An 18,168-nucleotide genomic window follows, 5' to 3' on the forward strand; every position below is an offset into this window, starting at 1 on the left:
CAAACAAATTTGAGATGCACAAGAGTGAGAAAGAACTTCCCATATCTTGATTGTTAGTTGATCCTTAGGGCACGAAAGTGTTTAAGGATGATCTTCTGAGCTTAATGCTGCTATGGAATATGTTTAATACAAAGAACTTTGGTTAAACATATTAGTAGTGAAGTGTCCTCGAGTTAAAACTAACTAATGGAATATTTATAATATAAAGATATAATTAATCCTCTATATAAAGATGAAACCTATTTCGAGATTCGATGTTGCATGACTGCACATGTCTTAAACATAACATGTGTAGCTTTTAATAGTATTATTATCGCAGTTGTGAATTGCCAGATAGATCTAGTTGTTATGATTTATCCTGTTTGTTAGCATTAGAATCAATGAAATGAACTTAATGAAGAATCCCCTGCCCGAACAGCTTACTTGTGGACGCCAAACCCGTGCTATGGATTTATTTAGCTTAGGCTGTGTCCTCTACTTTTGCATAACTGGTGCTATAGGCATCCATTTGGAAATCGTCTTGAACGTGATATAAACATTATAAAAAACGAGATGGATCTTTCTTTTGTTGATCATATTCCAGAAGCTGATGATTTATTTTTTCGCTTGTTAAGCCCTGATCCCGAATCAAGGCAAAGTATGCTCTTAATTCTCATGTCTTGATCATGCTACCTTTGCAGCATACTGTCACTACCATGTGTTAAACTGTTCAGCTCGATAAAAGCTCAATTGTGTTCAGTTTGATTTATAAACATAACGAGCTTGAGCATGATTTTGAGGCTCGATTTGCAAACGAGCCGAGCTTGAGAACGGAGAAATTTGGCTCGAAAGTTTACTAGCAGGTTCGGTTATAAGTTCGTGAACAAGCTCATGAACATGTGGGGTTGTAATATTCATGAACATGCTCGTGAGCAAGCTCGGTTAGATATTTTTTTTAATAATGATATTTCTATAAAAATGGAAATGTAAAACTATGAGAAAATTGGACTTGAAGGGGTCATGCTCGCTATTGATAAAGTTATGTGTGAGTAGTCTCTTATGTATGAATTGACGTAGTGGATGGTGTAAACAGGCTGTGCAACATAAAATTAAACAATTAGGGTAAATTTCTAACTAAGTTTTTCTGAGATCTAAATGGTATAAGGTATTGGTTGCAAACAAGATCAAGTTTATTTGAACTAAACTTAAACTAAGTATGTGTATAGTTATATTTGAAACAAATATGAGTTGTGTGAAAGTGTGAGGAAGAACTTCCCATATCTTGATTGTCGGTTGATCCTTAGGGCATGGAAGTGCTTAAAGATGATCTTCTAAGCTTAATGATGCTATAAAATATGTTTAATACAAAGAACTTTGGTCAAACATATTAGTAGTGATGAGTCCTCGAGTTAGAACTAACAAATGGAATGCCTATAATATAAAGATATAATTATCCTGTATGTAAAGATGAAACCCATTTGCAAGGTTCGATGTTGCATGAGTGCACATGTCTTTAACACAACATGTGTAGCTTTTAATACTATTATTACCACAATTGTGAGTTGTCTGATACATTTAGTTGTTATGGTTTATTTTGTTTGTTAGCATTAGAATTTATACCTATAAAAACTGTGCTACCTTATTGAACTTTTTAAATAATGACTTTATGCAATTTTGTTTCAATATATCCATGTAGACACCATATATAAATAAATATTAAGGATTCGTTTATATCAAAATCAAATTTTATTGAATACTCAAAACTTATATATAAGTTGAAAAATTTGCTAAATACTAATACAAACTTCAAAATGCATATTGCAAAAGCCTAATGGAAAAAAAGACGATATTTGAATCCAAATAAATCAAAATTGAATTATCAATTATGTGGACAATGATCTAAGCACACAAATCAAAATTGAATTATCAACTATGTGGACAATGATCCAATCATGGAAATGCAAATGAACAACTAATGGATGGAAGCATAATAATTATAACGTGAGTTGGAGACTTCATTGCAAGGTTCTAGGTGCTAGTCGACAGGACTCTCGAGGATTAATCGGAAATTACGTACAAACATCAACATTTCAACAACAGTATCATTGAAACAATTCAAATCTGAATTATAATAAAGCAAAAAATAAATTAACATTAAAAAATATTTTTGTTCATCATTGCTTAGGCGGTGATGAGGCGGAGCATAGAGGGCTAAAAATTGCCTATGAGCCAAAAAAATTGGGCCTCTCTGCATTTACTGTCATCTATGTCAGCATCAAATTTTAACAAGATCTAGACATTCGCTGATAGTTGTTGAAGGTGCGCCTTATGGAAGGTTCAAGTAGTAAGCCTTCATTGCACAAGTCGAGGCGTAATTTATAAAACATTCTCACTTGGGCTTCAGAGGCTCCGAGGAACAAAAAATGCGTATACTCCCCAACCTTCAAAATTATAAGCAACTTTATACCATGGATGAACTCAATTTAAGGAACTTGTTGTTGGCTATGATGCACGGAAACTTCAACATGCCGGCGTATCACATTTCTGATACGTTTCAGATACGGCAACTCCGGGAAACTGCTGGGATATGTTTCGGGGCCGTTTTCATAATATTCAGAAGTTGGATACACGTATTTGTCTGGGAAACCCATTTTCTAGACAAAAAACGTTTGGATTTCATTTCAGGAAAAAAGTATAGGTAAATAGAACAATTATGATCGATAGTTATTTCAAGGGAAATAGAGTAGAAATATCCAAAAGATTATGTCGATCTCTATGTGCAACAAAAATAAAATCTGAGATAAACCAAAAGACAGAGACGAAAGCTTTCATTGTTTTATCTTTTTTTCTCAAAACGTTTTTTTGACATTATTTATATTTCATTTATTTAATAATCACGTTGATATAAGAGTTTTATAATTTCTTTTATATGCCTTTATTTAGTTACATTACAAAAATTCAAATATAAAAATATATTTTTAATATTTATAAATGTGTCACAATATTTTTAATATTTATACGTTTCTCCCACGTTTCCGTGTTCTATGTTTTATAAAAAAAGACATTTTCTATGTCAGTGTCAGATACCATATCTAGGCAACATAGGCTGTTGGAAAAAACTGATTTTCCAAAATGCTACTACTTTTATTAAAAAAAAAAAAGCTACTTTTCGTGGTGACTAATCAAACACCTAACTTTCATTTAAAGTGAAAAAACAAACATGAAGAGAAATGTAATAAACAAACAACCCTTTAGTGTGATTTAAAAAACATGAAGATATATTTAACTGTTAATTTGATATAGAGGTATAGATATATAGGTTATCTTTTTATTTAGTTCTATGCTCTTATTTATTATAATAATTTTAATTAGTTTTCTTGCCCATTAAAACCTTATATTTGTTTTTCATCAACCATTCCATGACTCCTAAATTATATGGCTCATGTAATATATGCAAACTAAAATGTAATAATTTGATCTGCGCCGTTTTTATCGCCTCCTGTTCTTCTTCCCGAAAACAAAATTCTTCTTGCTTGCAATTACTTGAATCCATCGTCCACAACAAGCTCTAACTCGAGGCCTAAAAAATCCTACTCGCTTGATTTGAATTAAGGTCAGTTCTTTTACTTTACTTTAAACTGAATTGAAATTTTACGGTTTGCCATTGGAGATATTTTAAACTGATGTTTGAAATAATTATGCCAGTTCATTTTATTTGATATTCGTTAAACCGGTCGTGTCAAATATATTAAGAACCCTAATATTTGTTTGTGGGCAGAAAGATATATGGAGTGAAGAATATATTAAGAGCCCTAATATGTACTGATACAGGCACTTAGTGAAGCTTTTAGTTTGTTGGTTGAGAGTTTACCTATGACTGTTAAGTTGATAGGTTGGAATAACATGAATGGGGTGCGTTGAGGGTTTTTTCGTTCTGATCTTTGTTTAATGTAAGTGCATTGCACATAACTAAAAAAAAAAATGTACTGATATAGGCACAAAGAAATTGCAAAAAGATTGCCGGGATGAAGAACTGAGGACTCCATCAAGAATCACCTGAATATCCAAGAGGATCTCTTTTCAAGATTACATCAAGAGCTTAAACTTAGACTCTGCTAAACTATCAGATTTGGCCATGGAGTTTAATCAGAATAAAAGAAAGAGAGAGGAAATGTTTCAGAGTAATAGTGGAGAAGTTAGAGGAGAGGTGATCAATCTGGATAATGAAGAAAGCATTGAAGGAGAATTAAATGGGAATGATGATATTTTTGATGAAGCTACTGATATTGTTTCATTTCATTCAGAAAATAAGGTCTATACACTCTCTGAGGCACCTCACCTGACAGCAGATGTGGTTCAGGTCGATACACCTTCAATTCTTTCCGTCAAGAATGGACTCAGATCATTCTTGTTATCAGCAAATCCAAATGATGTAGGCCTTATGATAACTCAAGCTAACAACATCTTTGCATTTCTTCAAGGCCTTAATGCTGATTACCTATCTTTCTATAACTGCGTCCGCTGCCTACATTCGTCATTGTTTAGAATTGTATGCTGCAGACCAGGAGGTGAATAAATGCAAGCCATCTGAAAAGTCTGTATCTCACTATGATCAACTTGTTCAACAATCAATTGAAGCAAAAAAAGTTGTTTTTGATATGGAGAAGGATTTAGTTAAGCTCAAAATGTACATGGCTCCTCTGGAAGCTCATGTTTCTGATTTAAAAGTGATGCTGGAAAAATCTGAGTTAGAACTCGGAGAAAGGAAAACAGATTTCATAAATCTGGTAGCTAAGAAGAGACAGAAAATTCAAGTAATTGCAGCGCTTGATGCTGAATTAAAGGTAACTGCTAAAATCGATGAACAAGCCCGAAACAAGATTAGAGAAAGCGTTGCTCGCCAAAAGAAAGAAAGAACATGTATGGAGAAGGCCAGAAATCAACTACAGACTATCTAGAAAATATGATATTGATGTTTTAAATTCCCCACATCCCTAGAACTAAGGAATTTTAGTTGTTCAAATGTGTTTTTCCATGAGACATGTGTTTATTTAATTAATCTTAAATATTGAACCTTATTATATCATAATCTAATTGCATCAGAATCTTCTTAGCGCATATTATAGGTTAGAGTGTTGATCCCAAATTTGAAGCTTATGTTGTGCAGTACGCAGAGCCACGGAAGGTATGTTTGTGTATTGTTAATAATTACGAGGATATATTGAGTGTTTATTTGATATAGGTGGGTGATAGAAGAGATGGAGGTGATGTGGATCATTTTTTGTGTCATTTGAAAAATATGAGAATAATTTTGACGGTTTATTTGATATAGGGCATATGTGACAAAAGAAACAAATACAACGGTATATATTACACTTTTGTGTGTTTGCACTTAGGATTGCTAGAATACAGGTCTAATTGGTCATTTATGCATTTATTGTCATCTATCTTGTTTTTCAACTTTTGGTTCATCATCAAATTTTAGCTTGCACAAGGTAAGGCATAATTTAAAAAAGGTTATCGCCTCGGCTTCGGAGCGTTAGACAAGGCGCGTCTTGGTAACATATATTGTTTTCACTAGAGTTTTATTTTACTATTTTGTGTAAAATAAACGATTAATTAATCTCAACCACTAATCTAATTTAAATAAACTCAATCTTAACCCCGAATTTAAATAAGAATATCAAGAGATCTAAATATAGAAAAATTATTAAAGAGGGATTAAGAGTTGAGTAATGTAAAGAATAGTCTCCACTCAAATAGAACCTGCGACACACAGACACGTTAAGTATATGAGGTTTTGTGTCTTTTTTAGTTTATACTATAACTAGTAATATAGTATTAGCGATATTGATATCAAATATTGATATGCTTTAACTAGTAATGAATATATATATACATATATTTTGCGCCTTGTGTTATTTAGGTGTGCCCCTTGCATTGAGCCATGAGCTTCTGCTCCGGAATCCTTAACGACTATGGATAGAAGTAACAGAGGTTTGTTTTCCCTCTTTACCGTGCTGCATATATGTCTCATAACTTTAGGAAGAAAAAAAACATAATTAAGCCATTGAACTTTAAGATCAATCCTCTAATCAATTATTTTTCCACACTGAGTCCTTGATCATTTATTCTATTATGGATTCAACCCTTGTTTAAATTTTTCGTTGAGTTTGGAAGGGTCGCATCAGTAGGGCTATTTGATCAATTACCGTGGACAAATAAAATAAGAGTTATTTACTTGGATAGATATAGATTAGAAAATAAAAAGAAATTATAGAAATCAATTTCTAGTAGGTTCTTCCGAGCTCAATCTTCTCCTCTCCCATTTCGCGATTTCTAGCATTAGAATCACCAAATTGATCTTCTCCTCTGATACAAAAATTCATTTCTAGCAGGTTCTTCCGAACGCGATTTCCATCTTGAAAGAATCATATGAAAAATTATTTTATATACCTCCAGATTATTCTGCAATGCATGCCTTTGGTTGTTTGTGTTATCCCTGGCTTCGACTGTATTCTCCAAATAAATTACATCCTCCTTCTAGAAAATGTCCGTTTCTTGGATACAGTAAAGTTCGCAAAGGGTATAGATGCTTTGATTTGCTTAGCAATAAGATATTTTTTTTTTATCTTACATCATGTTGTTTTTGACGAACATGTGTTTCCATATCCGCAATTGGCATGTGAGTTATATCAGCCATCATCAACCAGTAACAATCTCCTTTCTGTCCATGGCCAAGTGATGTTCGAAACCATACCTTAACAACACCAGCTACAAACACTACTCACCCAATTTCTGTCCATGGCCAAAATGTGTCTGAACTAGAAAACGTCAATATTGCTGCCGTTATAACTGATGTCCCTGTAACCCATACTATTCAGCATCACTCTACAGCTTTATCACCTTCAAATTCGACTGCATAGTACAATGAATCCATCCCACTTCCAACTTCAGCCAACCAAACTCAATTACCACACATACCTGTATATGTCGACTTCACTGCGTTAAATCCTCCAACAGTCACAAATTCAGACCCCCCACTTACCAAAACATATAAAATGACTTTTAGCAGTGGCGAATCCAGGATTTGAGGGAGGGGGGCAAAACTCTATGTAAAAAAAATTTAGATAAAATAACAACAACAACAACAACAACAAAGCCTTAGTCCCGAAATGATTCGGGGTCGGCTAACATGAACCATCATATAAAACCGTGAAAATCAAGTCGTGTCAGCGACACAGATTCGCTCCCTCCACTCCGTCCTATCCACTACCATATTTTCCTCAATTCCCAATAAACTCATATCACTCTCGATCACCCTCCTCCAAGTTTGCTTAGGTCTTCCCCTACCCCTCACCACTACATCCCTTTGCCACTCTTCGGTTCTCCTAACCGGCGCATCAAGCGCTCTACGTCTCACATGGCCAAACCACCTTAGTCGGTTTTCTCTCATTTTATTCTCAATAGATGTGACCCCTACTTTTGTCCTAATTATTTCATTACGCACCCGGTCCTTTCTCGTGTGACCACACATCCATCTCAACATACGCATCTCCGCCACCGACATCTTATGGATGTGGCAGTGTTTCACTGCCCAACACTCCGTACCATATAACAATGCTGGTCTAATTGCCGTACGGTAGAATTTTCCCTTCAATCTATTAGGCATGCCGGGATCACAAAGGAAACCCGTAGCACTCTTCCACTTCGACCAACCAGCTTTAATCCTATGGGCAACATCTCCATCTACTTCTCCATCCGTTTGGATAATAGATCCTAAATACCGGAAGCAATCCGAGGCCTGAACAACTCTCCCATCTAGGGTGATTGTCCCTGCCTCCCTACTCCTACGGCCGCTAAACTTACACTCCAAATATTCTGTCTTACTTCGACTCAACTTAAAGCCTCTAGATTCTAGAGTTTGCCTCCATAGTTCCAACTTCATCTCCACTCCTTCTTTCGTCTCATCAACCAACAAAATATCATCTGCAAACAGCATGCACCATGGTATACCATCTTGAAGTGAACTTGTTAGTTCATCCATAACGATGGCAAAAAGAAATGGGCTTAGTGCGGAACCTTGATGCACTCCAATCGTAATAGGAAACTCTTCAGTCTTCCCAACACTAGTACGTACACTCGTGCATACTCCCTCATACATGTCCTTTATGATGTCAATATATTTCCGCGAAATGCCTTTCCTTATCAAGGCCCACCAAAGTACTTCCCTTGGTACCTTATCATATGCTTTCTCCAAGTCAATGAAAACCATATGCAAGTCTTTCTTCTTATTTCGATAGTGCTCCATTAATTGTCTCATTAGATGGATGGCTTCCATAGTTGATCTAATGCTGAGTAGAACGACGATTTCGAGGTGGAAATTGACATCTACGATCTGTCATAGCTTGAAAGCGATCCAAAATATCTTCATTATCAATGTTTGTGCATTAGGACTACTACTGCTAGCTAATTCATCAACCGAACTTCGTGCACTTTTAAACACAAATTTATCCATTAACCTACATAAATGAATTAAACCAATTCAATTCAATAATGCCAAATCAATTCAATTAATAATACCAAATCAAATCAATTCAATTCAATTCAATAAATACCAATCAATTCAATCAATAATGCCAAATCAATTTAACCAATTCAATCCATTAACCTAAAATTAAGAATAACCTAAAATTAATAACAATCTATCAATCAATATATCCATTAACCTAAAATTAAGAACAAACAAAACAAACTATCAATCAATATTCATTTTCCTAAAATTAATTTAACCTAAAATTTAAATTAAAGGAGAAAAAGAAGTTAAACTAACTAACCTGGCAGCCGCAGCAGCAGATTGGAGCAGATGAGCGGACGGCCGGCCGGAGGTAGGGGAGCGCGTCGTCGGACGGAGGAGGAGGGAGGAGGAGGAGAGGAGAGGAGGAGAGGAGTGTGTCGTTTGCTGTGAGTGGGGGGAGAGGAGCGAGGTCGATGATGATATGAGGGAGAGAGAGCGATATATCGCTATATTATACATCAGTTTCTGCTGTTTAGAACACTAAACCAAAACGACGTCGTTTTGGTTCCAAGCAAAACGACGTCGTTTTGGTTTAGCGTTTTAATTAAAACCTTAAACCAAAACGACGTCGTTTTGGTTGGAACCAAAACGACGTCGTTTTGGGAGAAAAAAAATGTTTTTTTTTTCCCGGGTGAAGGGGGGGCAAATGCCCCCTATGCCTCCTCTAAATCCGCCCCTGACTTTTAGTAATGGAAAAATTTGTTATTAAAAGCCCAAATACCCTTAATAAATGCTTTTAATAATTGGAAAAGCCATTATGGACCCTTTGTTAAACGTTGCCTTGCTTGTTTTTAATAAGGGAAATTAGTGTGCTTATTAATAAACTTACAATAATGGAAATCTGCCATTATTAATAAATGTTTATAATAATGAAATATCCGTTTATTAAAACTAATTATAATAACATAAAAAACACTTATGCAAAATCGGTTTAGATGTAACTTTATATCTTTTTTTTTTTAATTAAAGGTTGGGATGAATGAGGAGAGCTTGGACATTCCAGCTAGGCTGGCACCCCCAAGACCGACCTCAGAAACCCAAACTAAATTGAATAAAAAGAAAAGTTCATGCAAGAGAGAAAAGGAAAGAAAAGGAAAAGAACAAGGTCAAGAGAACCGAAAATGCGCAAAATTACATATGTCTTCCAGAATGAAGTCATGACAGAAACTAGGTACAGAATTCCACCATTGAATGCCCGTGGTCAGAACTCCGAATCTAGCCAGCGCGTCAGCGGCCCGGTTTCCTTCCCTGAAAATGTGTGTAACGGCAATTTCCATCGAGGAGCATTAGAAAAGACATTTTAACCAGCTGTTACGGGTTTGCCATGGGACGTCAGAGATCTCATTAAGAAGCAGGTTCACCACATCCGCCTAGTCTGATTCAATCCAGAGGCCATTCCAAATTTATGATGTAACTTTATATCAATTTATCATTTTCATTTAAAAAATCCATCATCTTTATAAGTTGGGATAAAATCCAAATTTAACATTGTTTTTTAGAACGTATAGATTTATTCATAACATACGAAATGGTAAAATTTTACTTTTGAGGTTTTTGAACAACATAAATTTTACAATTAACATTGCAAGCAATATCAATTTTATTCCTACCTAATAGAAAATGTACCACACTCATATACAATTATTTGACCTGTTATTCGATTGTCACATTGGACATCTCAAAAATCAACTATGGTTAAAATATGTATTGGGTTCTAATATAGTTACATACAATCTACCAAAACACTAATAACTAAATTTAACACATGTAAGTTAATTATAAATAACTACAAAAAAAAAAAAAATATATATATATATATATATATATATATATATTTACTATGTTATTAACATAGTTAGAATTAATATGCAAAAATGTAAGAAACATGTTCTTTTTATCTACAAACTTGTTTGAAAGTTTTGACGTGACACCCAAATAAAGTTCAAACCAGCAATGGCCCTCATAAAGCAACAACAAAGTAGTTCCCAACTCTAAATTTTTCATATCCTAAATTCTTTTTTTCCCTCTAGAGAATGCATAAGTTGCCTTCAATATATCATAAACACCATGAGAAAATTGGACTTGAAGGGGTCATGCTCACTATTGATAAAGTTATGTGTGAGTAGTTTCTTATGTATGAATTGACATAGTGGATGGTGTACGCAGGCTGTGCAACATAAAATTAAATAATTAGGTTAAATTTCTAACTAAGTTTTTTCTGAGATCTAGATGGTATAAGGTCTTGGTTGCAAACAAGATCAAGTTCATTTGCACTAAACTTATAACTACTTATGTGTATAGTTATATTTGAAACCAGTATGAGTTGTGTGAAAGTGTGAGGAAGAACTTCCCATATCTTGATTGTCGGTTGATCCTTAGGGCATGGAAGTGTTTAAGGATGATCTTCTAAGCTTAATGCTGCTATAAAATATGTTTAATATAAAGAACTTTGGTTAAACATATTAGTATTGAGGAGTCATCGAGTTAGAACTAACCAATGGAATGCCTATAATATAAAGATATAATTATCGTGTATGTAAAGATGAAACCCATTTGCAAGGTTCGATGTTTCATGAATGCACATGTCTTAAACACAACCTGTGTAGCTTTTAATAGTATTATTACCACAACTGTGAAATGTCTGATACATTTAGGTGTTATGGTTTATTTTGTTTATTAGCATTAGAATTTTTAGGCTTAATACATTACCAGCTCTTTGAACTTGTCCAAAATAGTAGGTTGACTCCCTGAACTTTGTAAGTGTCTTACCAGCTCCCTGTACTTGTTTATTTCGTATCACCGGCTCCTTAAACTTGTCCATAAAATTCGATTAGCTTCCTGAACTTTGCAAGTGTCTCATCAACTCCTCAAACTTGCTTATTCTATAACAACTAAATACAAAAACCAAAATACTAACTCTCGATTCTCATCCATTCAATCTCTGAAACATGAAACACTAACTCTTGTAATAGGTTGAAAGGTAGAAGAAGCGAAAAAATTATCTCTCGAATAGATGAAGACATATTTTTAGAATTTAGGTTTAGTTATTACAGAATAAGCAAGTTTAGGGGGTTGATGAGACACTTGTAAAGTTCAGGGAGCTAATATATATTTATCGACAAGTTTAGGGAGCTGGTGATACAAAATAACCAAAGTTTTGGGAGCCAATCTACTATTTGGACAAGTTCAGGGAGATGATAATGTATTCGGCCGAATTTTTACCTCTAAAAACTTTGCTACCCTATTGAACTTTTTAAATAGTGAACTTATGCAATTTTGTTCCAATACATCCCTGTAGACACCATATATAAATAAACATTAAGGATCCGTTTATATCAAAATCAAATTTTATTGAATACTCAAAACTTATATATAAGTAACTTGCTAAATACTAATGCAAACTTCAAAATGCATATTGCAAAAGCTTGATGGAAAAAAAAGACTGATATCTGAATCCAAATAAATCAAAATTGAATTATCAATTATGCGGACAATGATCTAAGCACACAAATCAAAATTGAATTATCAACTCTGTGTACAATGATCCAAGCATACAAATGCAAATGAACAACTAATGGATGGAAGCATAATAATGATAACATGAGTTCGAGACTTCATTGCAAGGTTCTAGGTGGTAGTCAAACGAACAGGGCTCTCGAGGATTAATCCGAAATTACGTATAAACATAAACATTTCAAGAACAATATCATTGAAACAATTCAAATGTGAATTATAATAAAGCAAAAAATAAATTAACAATACAAAATGTTTTTGTTCATCGTTGCTTAGGCGGTGATGAGGAAGAGCATGGAGGGCTAAAAATGGCCTATGAGCCAAAAAATTAGACCTCTCTACATTTACTGTCATCTATGTCAGCATCAAATTTTAACAGGGACCTAGACATTCGCTGATAGTTGTTAAAGGTGCGTCTTATGGAAGGTTCAAGTAGTGAGCCTTCATAGCACAAGGCGATTCGCAATGTAAAAAAGGTTTCATAGTAGTAGCGGAGAAGTTAGAGAAGAGGAGATCAATCAGAATCATGACGAAAGCATTGAAGGAGAATTAAATGGGAATGAAGCTACTGATATTGTTTCATTTCATTCCGAAATTAAATTAATTTCTTATGTGTCCCTACACATAAAATCGCCCCCTCTATTATTGGGCCTTATTGGACTCAGTTGGGCTTCCGTCAATTAATTAATATATGTTTCTCTTTTGGGTTCCAAGTCTTATGTGTGACCCATTAGGTTCTTATTGCTTCTAGCCGTATACAACCATTAAATTAATTTCTCAAAATTACATTCAATCTTTGTATAACGGAATGAGTACGCGAACTGTGATTGGTAGATCCGAAACATTCCCCCAGAGCTATAAGAAGACAGGTTGATTCCGTCGTTGACCTTTCCGTATTAGTTACAGTATAATTCGATCCTTTATCAACTACATCCTTGGACAGAATCTTATGACTATGGATTATGTCAAGTCACATATAGCGAGACGTTCGTTTTACTTGTACAGGCCGAGTTAACTCCAATCAGATAGGTTAAGTGAAATCTCCATTTCAAGTCTTAAGCTATCACCTTTCAAGGATTTAGAGTCAAGTCTACCCAACGTCTGCCGTACACACCCCATAGTCATCCCTGTTATGGATCGTGTTACAACAGGATCAAAGCATCACATTCCATAATCCAGAATCACTAATTAACATTGCTTTGAGTCTTAGGATTACTTATACCTATTAATACCAATGAGATGAACAGGTGACAAAGATAAATCTACTCATCATGCTATCTCAAGTCGGGCCCCCAATCCTAATGAACACTTTCATTGGATCCATATAACTGTCCAGATATCTACACAAAACATTGTTACATGCAAGTCTTAATAGTGTTATGTTAATCCCTATTCAAAACATATCACTTAGACTTGGGGTGGTTTTAAGTTTATTAGTTTATTATAATGTTTTTTCTCACTTTATGCTTGTATTAACACTTTATAATCACTTTAAATAAACTTAGGGATTTCCTTTTATTTAGACTTTTTTAGTTCTTTAAAAGTTGTTGCCTTTAAACAGTTATGAAACCATATCTTATTAAAACAAATGATATAAAGAACAATTCATTTACAGTAGGTTTATATCCTGGAACAATTGTCTATAGGACACTAAACCCCAACAATGTCTAAAACACAACATGTGTAGCTTTTAATAGTATTATTACCACAACTGTGAATTGTCTGATACATTTAGGTGTTATGGTTTATTTTGTTTATTAATTAGCATTAGAATTTTTAGGCCTAATACATTACCAGCTCTTTGAACTTGTCCAAAATAGTAGATTGGCTCCCTAAACTTGTTTATTTCGTATCATATGCTCCTTAAACTTGTCCATAAAAGTAGATTAGTTTCATGAACTTTGCAAGTGTCTCATCAACTCCTCAAACTTGCTTATTCTGTAACAACTAAATACAAAAACCATAATACTAAATCTCGATTCTCATCATTCAAGCTCTCAAACATGAAACACTAACTCTTATAATAGGTTGAAAGGTAGGAGAAGCGAAAAAATTATATCTCGAATAGATGAAGACATATTTTTAGAATTTAGTTTTAATAAATATTTGTATTTAGTTGTTACAGAATAAGCAAGTTTAGGGAGTTGATGAGACACTTGTAAAGTTCAGGGAGCTAATATATATTTATGGACAAGTTTAGGAAGCCGATGATACAAAATAAGCAAAGTTTTGAGAGTCAATCTACTATTTGGACAAGTTCAGAGAGCTGATAATGTATTCGGCCGAATTTTTACCTCTAAAAACTTTGCTACCTTATTGAACTTTTTAAATAGTCAACTTATTCAATTTTGTTCCAATATATCCCTATAGACACCATATATAAATAAATATTAAGGATCCGTTTATATCAAAATCAAATTTTATTGAATACTCAAAACTTATATATAAGTTGAACAAAATTGCTAAATACTAATACAGACTTCAAAATGCATATTGCAAAAGCCTGATGGAAAAAAAAAGACGATATCTGAATCCAAATAAATCAAAATTGAATTATCAATTATGTGGACAATGATCTAAGCACACAAATTAAAATTGAATTATCAAATGTGGACAATGATCCAAGCATACAAATGCAAATGAACAACTAATGGATGGAAGCATAATAATGATAACATGAGTTCGAGACTTCAGTGCAAGGTTCTAGGTGTTAGTCAAATGGATAGGGCACTCGAGGATTAATCGGAAATTACGTACAAATATCAACATTTCAACAACAATATCATTGAAACAACTCAAATGTAAATTATAATAAGACAAAAAATAAATTAACAATAAAAAATAGTTTTGTTCATCATTGCTTAGACGGTGATGAGGCGGAGCATAGAGGGCTAAAAATGGCCTAGGAGCCAAAAAATTGGGCCTCTCTGCATTTACTGTCATCTATGTCAGCATCAAATTTTAACAGGGACCTAGACATTCGCTGATAGTTGTTAAAGGTGCGCCTTATGGAAGGTTCAAGTAGTGATCATGATCCTTCATTGCACAAGTCGATGCCTAATTTAAAAAAACTTTCTCACTTGGGCTTCGATGCTCCGAGGAATAAAAAAGGCGTATACTTCCCAACCTTCAAAATTATAAGCAACTTTATACCATGGATGAACTCAATTTAAGGAACTTGTTGTTAACTGTTTGTTGTTGGGTATGATGCACGGAAACTTCAACATGCGGGTGTATCACATTTCTGTTACGTTTCAGATAAGGTAACTCCGGGAAACTGCTGGGATATGTTTCGGGGCCGTTTTCGTAATATTCAGAAGTTGGATACGCGTATTTGTCTGGGAAACCCATTTTCTAGACAAAAAACGTTTGGATTTCATTTTAGGAAAAAAGTATAGGTAAATAGAGCAATTATGATCGATAGTTATTTCAACGGAAATAGAGTAGAAATATCCAAAAGATTATGTCAATCTCTATGTGCAACAAAAATAAAATCTAAGATAAACCAAAAGACAGAGACAAAAGCTTTCATTGTTTTATATTTTTTTCTCAAAACGTTTTTTGACATTATTTATATTTCATTTATTTAATAATCATGTTGATATAAGAGTTTTATAATTTCTTTTATATTCGTTTATGTAGTTACATTACAAAAATTCAAATATAAAAATATATTTTTAATATTTATAAATGTGTCACAATATTTTTAATATTTATACATTTCTCCCACGTTTCCGTGTTCTATGTTTTATAAAAAAGACGTTTTCTGTATCCGTGTCAGATACCATATCCGTACCTAGGCAACATAGGCTGTTGGAAAAAACTGTTTTTCCAAAATGCTAGTATTTTTATTAAAAAAAAACTACTTTTCGTGGTGACTAATCAAACACCTAACTTTCATTTTTAAAGTGAAAAAACAAACATGAAGAGAAATGTAATAAACAAACACCCCTTTAGTGTGATTTAAAAAACATGAAGATATATTTAACTGTTAATTTGATATAGAGGTATAGATATATACGTTATCTTTTTTATTTAGTTCTATTCTCTTATTTATTAGTTTTCTTGCCCATTAAAACCTTATATTTGTTTTTCATCAACCATTCCATGACTCCTAAATTCTATGGCTCATGTAATATATGCAAACTAAAATTAATTGAATATCCACAATATTTTAAACACTAGTTAAAATAATATTGATACATGTCAGTGTTCGAAATATTGTGGATATTCAATTACTTTTAATTTGCATATATTATATGAGCAATGAAATTTAGTAGTCATGGAATCATTTATGAAAAATGAATATAAGATTTTAATGGATAAGAATACTAATTAATTGTATTAGAATAAATAAAAATATATGATTAATTTAATTATGACGTTTAGCTTAAATTGTATATATTTTGTAAAACGTTAAGCTTAAATTCGTATTATTTTGTAAACGTTAAGCCTATATTGGTGCTATTTTATACGTGAGACCTAAATTGATGCTATATTGTAAACGTTAAGCCTAAATTGATATTATGTTATAAACGTTGATATTTTGAACGTTGAGCCTAAATTGGTACTTCTCCGAAAACCTTAGACCTATTGTGGTGCTTTATCCCCGTATTATATAAACTCACCGTTTACAAATAATCTGATCTGCGCCGTTTTTATCGCCTCCTGTTCTTCTTCCCGAAAACAAAATTCTTCTTGCTTGCAATTACTTGAATCCATCGTCCACAACAAGCTCTAACTCGAGGTGTAAAAAATCCTACTTGCTTGATTTGAATTAAGGTCAGTTCTTTTACTTTACTTTAAATTGAATTGAAATTTTAGGGTTTTCCATTGGAGATGTTTTAAACTGATGTTTGAAATAATTATGCCAGTTCATTTTATTTGATATTCGTTAAACCGGCCGTGTCAGATATATTAAGAACCCTAATATTTGTTTGTCGCCAGAAAGGTATATGGAGTGAAGAGGATGATATATTAAGAGCCCTAATATGTACTAATATGTACTGATACAGGCACGTGGTGAAACTCTTAGCCTGTTGGTTGAGAGTTTATCTATGACTGTTAGAGTTCATAGGTTCGAATAACATGGATGGAGTGGGTTGAGGGATTTTTCTTTAATATTTGTTTAATGTAAGTGCACATAACTTTAAAAAAAAATTGTACTGATATAGGCACAAAGAAATTGCAAAAAGATTGTCAGGAACAAGAACTAAGAACTCAACCAAGAATCACCATAGGCCTAAATATCCAAGAGGATCTTTTCTTCAAGATTACATCAAGACCTTGAACTAAGACGCTGCTGAACCATCAGATTTGTTTCAGAATAAAAGAAAGAGAAAGGAAATGTTTCAGAGTAGTAGTGGAGAAGTTAGAGGAGAGGTGATCAATCTGGATAATGAAGAAAGCATTGGAGGAGAATTAAATGGGAATGATGATATTTTTTATGAAGCTACTGATATTGTTTCATTTCATTCAGAAAATAAGGTCTGTACACTCTCTGAGGCACCTCACCTGACAGCAGATGTGGTTCAGGTCGATACACCTTCAATTCTTCAAGGCCTCAATGCTGATTACCTATCTTTCTATAACTATGTCTGTGCCTACATTCGTCATTGTTTAGAATTGTATGCTGCAGATCAGGAGGTGAATAATGCAAGCCATCTGAGAAGTCTGTATTTCACTATGATCAACTTGTTCAACAATCAATTGAAGCAAAAAAAGTTGTTTCTGATACTGAGAAGGATTTAGGTAAGCTCAAACCTTGTGGAAAATAGAGTTTTACATAAAACCTTAGAACTTTACATAAATCCTTTATTTCTAGACATAATATACGTAAAGCTTCACTAAATTTACGTAACCTTGTTATTTTAGGAGAAACAAAATTCATAAACATTGTGAAAAAATAGAGTTTTACTTAAAATATTTTATTTTTAAGCATGATTTATATAAAGTTGGACTAAATTTACGTAACCATGTTATTTTAGGAGATAAAATCAACAAACCTTGTGGAAAATAGAGTTTTACATGAAACCTTGTGGAAAATAGAATTTTACATAAAACCTTTAAACTTAACGTAAATATTTTATTTTTAGATA

General features: G+C 33.4%; 1 protein-coding gene across 1 annotated transcript in view; it reads left to right on the forward strand.

Moving 5' to 3' along the window:
- The first annotated feature begins 385 nt into the window (after positions 1-385).
- LOC136217468 (serine/threonine-protein kinase/endoribonuclease IRE1a-like) overlaps positions 386-18,168 on the forward strand; it is an 80,584-nt gene continuing 62,801 nt past the window's right edge. Inside the window, 2 exon segments of the mRNA XM_066004070.1 lie at positions 386-496; positions 499-632. Of these exon segments, the coding sequence (XP_065860142.1) occupies positions 386-496; positions 499-632 (245 nt within the window).

Source organism: Euphorbia lathyris, chromosome 2 (assembly GCF_963576675.1).
Source record: "Euphorbia lathyris chromosome 2, ddEupLath1.1, whole genome shotgun sequence".
Classification (NCBI taxonomy): Eukaryota; Viridiplantae; Streptophyta; class Magnoliopsida; order Malpighiales; family Euphorbiaceae; genus Euphorbia; species Euphorbia lathyris.